The sequence below is a fragment of the Actinia tenebrosa genome, unplaced genomic scaffold (genome assembly GCF_029948245.1).
Source record: "Actinia tenebrosa isolate PJP-AT-01 unplaced genomic scaffold, QUT_ActTen_1.0 PGA_scaffold4__44_contigs__length_22323623, whole genome shotgun sequence".
Classification (NCBI taxonomy): Eukaryota; Metazoa; Cnidaria; class Anthozoa; order Actiniaria; family Actiniidae; genus Actinia; species Actinia tenebrosa.
This window is the reverse complement of record NW_028292581.1, coordinates 18,274,773-18,282,700: the sequence shown is the minus strand read 5'-3', so window position 1 is coordinate 18,282,700 and position 7,928 is coordinate 18,274,773. Positions and strand designations below refer to the sequence as shown.

General features: G+C 39.0%; 1 protein-coding gene across 1 annotated transcript; it reads left to right on the top strand.

The window, feature by feature from the left end:
- The first annotated feature begins 338 nt into the window (after window positions 1-338).
- Window positions 339-7,356, top strand: LOC116301781 (ribulose-phosphate 3-epimerase). Its single transcript, XM_031710901.2, has 8 exons — window positions 339-472; window positions 544-620; window positions 1,653-1,684; window positions 2,280-2,340; window positions 2,792-2,838; window positions 3,714-3,848; window positions 4,321-4,407; window positions 5,440-7,356. Exons 1-8 carry the CDS (start codon window positions 339-341, stop codon window positions 5,563-5,565), a joined length of 699 nt encoding a protein of 232 aa, XP_031566761.1. The 3' UTR covers window positions 5,566-7,356.
- The last annotated feature ends 572 nt before the right edge of the window (window positions 7,357-7,928 follow it).

The window sequence follows — 7,928 nt, the reverse complement described above, 5'->3', positions numbered from 1 at the left end:
TCCAAATGCAACACGGGCTAAATAAAAAGGGTGTCAAATCATCGTCGTTGTTGTAAGGGATGATTATCCATTTTAACAACCCCCCCAAAAATTCTCTGTCTAAAACTTTCACTAAATTTACTTGAAGCTTTCAATTTCATTTCAGTCAATTTGAGACACCATTTGGTACACCATTTTTACGTGTAAGCTGAAACCCAACACCGGCCTCCCTTGGCCTTTCACAAAATATCCGCCCTGACATCTTCATTCACGCTTTGAAAAACTAACATTTGGGCTTCCTGTAGTTTGGACAACTTACTCCCAACCCCTCCCCTATATCGTCATTAATTTTACTCAAGATGGCGGCGCCATGTGGTTGTTCGTGTAAGATCGGTCCTTCCATTCTGAACGCGGATTTATCGTGTCTGGCTGATGAATGCCATAAATTTCTGCAATGTGGCGCCGACTACTTGCATCTAGATGTGATGGATGGGTAAGTATTTCGCCATTATCCCTCGTAAAACCTTTGAACGGATCATAATATTTTTGTGCTTCTCTTCTCAGACACTTTGTTCCAAATCTGACGTTTGGTGCTCCAGTGGTGAAATGCTTGAGAAAAAAGATCCCTAATGCTTTCTTTGGTAGGTATTGATCTTCGTTTTAATTTCCTCAAGGTTATTGTGTTGGTATGGGACATTTGAACTCAGGAGTTGAAGGACACTTGTTTCAACTACGTAGGTACAGAGGGGACGGTTGGGCAAGTTCTATAGTATACAATTCTTCGATTGCACGTTACGTCATCGCGGCCATGTTGGTGCCATTTAACAAAAGATTTCTCATTAGCACCCATTGTGAACGGCACCACAATGGCCACCATGCTTTTGTCTTTTGACTCTCTTGGGAATGCTTGCAATCCATCAATAGGGGGTGTGACAGGAGGGGAGGGGAAATTGAAACATGGTGTAACTAGCTTTCCACTACCCCTCTTCTCCCACCACTGTGCCGCCCCTTAACATGGGTCTAACATTTTCAGGTCTTTATGTAACTTGACACGTACATATGCAGGACTTGAGGGTTGTCCAATAATAGACACTTATATCAGACATAATTATTAGAGAAGATGCGAGAGAGAGTTGTGCGTAAAACTTGATCATGGGGTTTTATTCTGTGATATTGGAATCATTCAAAATTAAGATTGCATGTCGTGACAAGTGAAGACTGATGGTAATCAAGCCATAAATGTAATAACACCATACAATTTTTGTTAAAGATGTTTTTTTACCACAATTGAGAATTTTCTCGCGCGCTGATTGGTTAAAAAACATCGTAAATAAGAGGCCATACCAACAAATGGCGTCATGCAAGATTTCGTGCAGTCTATTTCCTAGAGTTTTGTGAGTTTTGTAGTAAAAAACAAATTTACGATGGTTTAGCAAGACATAACACGCTAAGCCATCGTAAATTTGTTAAGTACATGTTCGCAATTATTCTAAAATATCAATATTTTAAAATTTTTCATTGAGGTGTAATTTACAATTTTGTGAAACATTGTTTACTGTTTTTATTAGTCGTTGGACCTCCCGTACCAGACTTGTTAGAGGACCTGTGCTTCTCTCATTTACAAGAACATTTCATTGATAACTAGTTTGTCAGTAACTCTATTTTATTTCTAGATATGCACATGATGGTTGCTAAACCTGAACAGGTATTTCCTTTTCAAATTTATATTTCAATATTATTATGCAGTAGTGGTTAGCAATCTTAACCAATCAAACACAAGATTACTAGCTATCCAAAAGCATGGTGCATAGATGATGTCATTAAAATGAAAACAAAGACAAGACTCAGACAAACAAACTTATGCTTTACTTTCAGCAAATAATTTTCATAGTCAATTGTAGTAGATCTTGTTTGTTATTCTAACTTTAAGTAAAAATTATAAAATAAGTTCTAGCACTCAGCAATGTTACAAAATGGATTGCTATGTTTTTCTGAGTTTTTAAAAAACTATTTTTAGAATCTGCATACTGCACTATAGCAGGGACTGTGGAGACCATAAAAATGCTAGGACTAAAAAACCTGGCCAAGAGTATTCAAGAGTAGACACATTTCGTTACTTTTAAGGGTTTCCTTTTAAGTAGTAAAATTCAAAAAAAATCAACCCATTGGCAACCAAAAAAGATTTGGGCTAATAATAGCCCTACCAGCCCCTCCCCTCTGTGGTACCTGGATTGCATTGCTTAAATGTGCATTATTTACTTACTGGTACATAATAAAATTATAATTTCCTTGGTATATAGTGGGTACAAGATATGGCAGATGCTGGTGCTGATCAGTACACTTTTCATTTAGAAGCGACAGGTAATGAATCTCCCTTCTTGATGAATGTCCCACTATGTTTTTGTACTTCCTGGTTGAACTTATGTAACCCCAATTGCCACGACACACTGTAGCTCACTACTATAAAAAAAACGTCCTTTTTTCACGAGGGTAGCACTTAATAGCAAGTGGCTAACAAACCTGTGACCCTCATTCAGTGATCGAATTGGAATTTAGGAGTTGATGTTTGTGGAGGGAGGAAAACCGGAGAACCCGGAAAACCCTCGAAGCACAGGAGAGAACCAACAAACAACTCTACTCATATACAACACCGAACCCGGCGGGACTCGAACTCATGTCACATTGATGAGAGGCAAGCGCTCACACCGCTACGCCACCCGTGCTTCCCTATACTGGTTTACCTGTATGTCGTCTATTATTCTAGTAGATACATTAAAATCCAAGGTCTTTTTTTATATCAATTTGTATTCAGAGAAACCAATGGAGCTTATCCAACAAATCAAGGCAGCTGGGATGAAGGTAAAATGAACAAATTTCTAAATGGTTTCAGTGGCAGATCCAAGGGAGGGGTGCTGGGGGTGCGCACCCCTCCCTGGTTCAACTCTGTGCCCCTACTTTGAAGATAACCAATGCAAAATATTGTTTTTTCCCTTTGATTCTAATGGGGTGCACCCCTCCCTGGCTTAACTTTGTGCAGTGCACCCCTCCCTGAACAAATTCATGGATGCACCCCTGGGTTTAGCATGGTCTATTCTCATATTTACCATAATATGATGTCAACGGTTGGTCAGCATTACTACAAAAATTACTACAAAAATGAGGGGAAAATTTGAAAGACAAATGGTTTTAAGCTCGCGTTGCCTCTTTACCATGGCTCTTGACCAATCAGAAAGAGCAAAATTTTACTTGTGGTTAAAGAAAAAGCGTTGATAATAATGTTTGAAGCAAATGAAACTGCTTTTTCTGAATATAAGGTATGATTGAACCTACTGTGCATAGCAGCTACTGCTATTTACTGTTTAGTCAAAACCAACTTGTGGTCTATTGTCAATGCTGTGTTCTGATTGGATGAGCTACTACTAGGCTATAAGTTATATACAAGGGCGGATCCAGAATTTTTTGAAGGGGGGGTCTCAGGGGTAAATTTTGTGGGCAAAGGAATCCCAGTCGCATTTTTACCACAGGAAGCCCATTTGATCTCAGGAATGACAGGGGGGTCGCGACCCCCCCGACCCTCCCCCTGGATCCGCCCTTGATATACGTATGTGTATGCTACTATCAAAGAAAAGCGCTGGCTTTGAAAAGCAAAATATTAAATTTACTAGTAACTAGCTTAATTCAAAACTTGTTTTATCTTTGACTGACTAGTTTGACTAAATATAACTTTATTGCAGGTTGGTATAGGAATCAAACCTGGTACTCCAGTAGAACAAGTGTTACCATATGCCGAACATGTTGACATGGTGTTAATCATGACCGTTGAACCTGGATTTGGAGGACAATCATTCATGGCCGACATGATGCCCAAGGTACTAAATGCTGCATGTATTTTTAAGATTTTTAAGATTTTATAATTTATTATTTCTATTTATTTACTTTGTGTCCTACAATTAATGTTGTTATCATTTTTTCTCCATCTTCATTGTTTCTTCATCGTTTCTTTATTCCATCAATTCCATTCTTATATTTTCTACACAATTATATACTTATTAAATTACTGTGTCGTTGCCATTAGCAAAACGTTTAATCCAATGATTATAGAGCCTAACTAGAAAACTACAGAAAACTACACAGTTTAATTAGGTTCTAGGCATAATTTAAAAGTATTGTAAGATAATAATAATAATTACTTTGTAATATGTAAATGTAATAGTGGTTTATTTTGTAAAACTATCATTAATTGTAAATTTATTATGTGAAAATAAGTTGCGTTGAGTTGAGTTGAAATCTAAAAAGCATTTATCAGTAAGACTGAGGTCTATTCCATTCCTTTACTCTTAGGTGGAAGTTCTTAGACACAAATACAGAGAGTTGGACATAGAGGTTGATGGGGGTGTTGGACTATCTACCATTGAAGCAGTTGGCAAGGTTTGTGTATGGAATTCTTTGGGCCAGGGGCTTTGGAATGGCATTTTGGAATTTCCGAAAGCAGAGAGGAGGGGGGGGGGGGGGGGTAAGAAAATCAATGCTGCCAGTATACATCGCTATTTTATATTTTCTGGAACTACCCATTGTTTCATGCAGTGCGACTTCATTGGGGAAAATGTGGAAATTTGTGCAGATTCTACAAGCTAAATACTCGATTGTGATTGGCTAATTTGAGTGAAGTTTTGGTGGCCTAGGTAGGCATAGTTGCACTGTAATGATAACTGGTATAAATCTTGGTTCTGATTGCTACATTCAGAGGATTTAGTAATTTTTTAAGGACACGTAGGAGGCTCTCTCGAAAAAATAGTCAGCTTTGTTTTGAACTAGATTAATATGATTTTTTGATCGTGACGTAGCTGGAAGTGGTTGGTAAAGACCCGGCAATCAATAGACCCTTTTTGAGTTCCAAATTACCGCTGTGTTTCTTGATTACAGACTCATTTATTCAGGCTTAGCCTCGATTTCGTGAAGAATATTCATGTGTTCCAGTCAAGGTCCGTCAAGTTTCAAAGTGTTTGTATTGTTGGAGTTGTGCATTCTTTACTTTACCGTTGGTATTTGTGAATATTTAGACACTGATTCGAGGCTAAGCCTGAGTAAATGAGTCAGTAATCAAGAAACACAGCGGTAATTTGGAACTCAAAACTGGACTATTGCCTGTAGCCACCTTCTATTTGAAACTTCTGCTTCTTCTAACACTTCTCTTCTACTTTAAAATAATCCTCTTCACAATTCCCTGTGCCATCTTAAAAGGTAGCCGTGCTTTTGCATCGAAGCGAGATGAATGGTGAGATTGCTTGATACCAACATGTGAATACAGTAATTGTCCAAGGTGTTAAAAAAGGGTATCTATCTTTGCAAGCTCATCAAGCTACCTTTTAAGATGGCACAGGGAATGTGACAGGAACTACTGCACAACCTACATGCAAGCATTTTTCTGTTTCCTTATTTCCTTATGGTTCTCATTTTTAGGCTGGTGCAAATATGATTGTTTCTGGAAGTGCAGTAGTAAAAAGTGACAACCCGAGACAAGTTATTGCTGTGATGAGAGATACGATAGAGAAATGGCTGAAAGGGAACTACGAAGCAGAAAGATAGCATACCGTATCTGTGATTTCACACACCACTTGAAGTTCATCGATCTCATCAAAAATACCCATGCTATATTTATTTACCATATAAACACCTATGCATTTATTGGTGCTCGAGATACCCAATCATCTTGGTTGTAGTGGTTGCTATTGCTGGGTTTCAATCAACAGATAAAAGGCTATAAATCAAGAATTTGCTCCAAAAGGTAGTCAGACACTGACCACCATGTGCTGTCAGCCAGAAAGAATTCAATCGTTTGAAGTGTCATGCTTTTGAATAGACCTCTTTGCTTCGGGCGTTACTTTTTTCCTATTTCAGACCACTTGTAATGATCTAATGTATCATTTCTTTGTTTGATCGGCTTGAGAAGACACATGAATATCATCATGTCAAGTCTCCTCGGGAGACATGTTGGGTGATGGGTGGCGTACGCGGCTAACGCGTCGTCTTTCACCGCTGTAAAACCGACGGGTCGGGTTGGAGCCATGCGGTCGCCACATGTGAATTGAGCTTGTTTCAAGGGCGGATCCAGGGGGGATTGCGACCCCCCTGTCATTTCTGAGGTCAAATGGGTTTCCTGTGGTAAAAATGCGACTGGGATTCCTTTGCCCACAAAATTTACCCCTGAGACCCCCCTTCAAAAAACCCTGGATCCGCCCTTGTGTTTGATGTGTTGTTCTCTCCTATGCTACGAGAGTTTTCTCCGGGTTCTCCAGTTTCCTCCCTCCGTAAAAATCAACATATGAGTTGAGCGTCGTGTGCATAGAACATTGAATGTAGTGGTAGTGTGAGTGAGCGAAAAGTGAAATAATGAAAATAAGAAAATAAATGGGATTTAACAGTGGCATTTCTACAAAGTAGCTATTCATCCACTGTAATTCCAATTGGAATTTAGGAGTTGATTTTTGCGGAGGGAGGAAAGCCGGGGAACCCAGAAAACCCTTAAAGCACAGGAGAGAACCAACAAACAACCCTACTCACATACAACACCGAGCTAAGCGGGACCCGAACCCAGGTCGCATTGGTGAGAGGCGAGCGCTCTCACCGCCACCCCACCCGTGCTTCCAAATAGTGCGAGAGCACTAGAACGACTAGACACTTAAATAAAAGTGATTTATTTTAATTATTTTTGCCACGTTGGTCTGTGTCTCATACACGCCCAAATCAGTTGTCTGCAGAACAGTGTCATGCCTAAGCTATTTTATAAAAGTTAGCTTTTGACCTCCCAAGAGTTGCTTGCCCCTGCCATGGTTCTTAGAGAACTAAGTGGTGTGCCGCAATGTCACTGTGTCGCAGTTACTGTCGAGTTGCAGCCTCTTCAAAAATATTTTGTGCGATATTGGCTGTTGGTTTCCATGCAGCAACTCGTTATGCACACAGTCTTGCCAAGACAGTGACGTTAAGAACCTTTCGGATCATACGTGTGTAGCACCCGTCAAGTCTGGCTTCTTCGTGAGCAGTAAATATCCACGAACATGGGTACAACTAAAATGGAAATGAAACATTTTCCGTCTGAAATTTAAAAATGTTTAATCCAATAATTATAGGTTTATGGAGAGTTTTTTAAAAAGCCAATATTATATAGGCACATCTAGTTTAGCAAGGCTAGTTTATAGAGTCCTGATGGCATGATCATGGCCATGTCATACACATACATGCATGGACTTTATTTGTACTCAAATAAGAGGGTAGCTCTAAGAACTAATATCTTCACAACAATGTCAGATGACAGAATCCCGTTACTCAGCGGGAAATGAAGACTTTGAAATATAAAACAATAAATTGTATTGTATGGCTGCTTGCACGGGATTTTTGAGCAGACACTTCAAGACGGGGATGCTTTGGGTTCCAGATATGGGTATGGGCAATTTGCAAGAAATAAGCATATGACTGTTAGTGGAGTGAGTGTTAGTAGAGGGCAGACAAATTCGGACTTTCTATATTTAGATAACGTTTCCTGGAATACAAATGTCATAATAACCAACCTCTATCAAAATACTTTTTTCCCTTTTAAGATACTTTCAATTTCAAGATACGAAGCATTTTGAAGTTTGTTTGCCACTCATAGAGCTTACCCCAAGAGACACTTGGCTGAAGTGATCGTTATAAAAGTCATATATCGGCACTTGACTGTTTGTTGCAAATGACCTATTGGTACCACTTAGGGAGTTTGTCAGAAAATAAGATACCAGAGATTTGATAGAGTGCAAACAATTAATCCGTGAAACACTAATTACTAAATAGTACAAAATAGTGCTAGAGTGCTCACACTAGAATGATTTTCATATGACCGTGACAGAAAATAGACCATTTAGTTTGTAATAGTTGATAAAGAACAAAAGAAAATCATTGGTTTAGAGTCTACTACT

Excerpts from the sequence above, each read along its gene's own strand:
- LOC116301781 (XM_031710901.2), top strand. The coding sequence starts at position 339 with ATGGCGGCGCCATGTGGTTGTTCGTGTAAGATCGGTCCTTCCATTCTG. Across the intron at positions 1,685-2,279 it reads TGGTTGCTAAACCTGAACAG|TGGGTACAAGATATGGCAGA; the intron begins GTATTTCCTTTT and ends CTTGGTATATAG. Across the intron at positions 2,839-3,713 it reads TCAAGGCAGCTGGGATGAAG|GTTGGTATAGGAATCAAACC; the intron begins GTAAAATGAACA and ends ACTTTATTGCAG.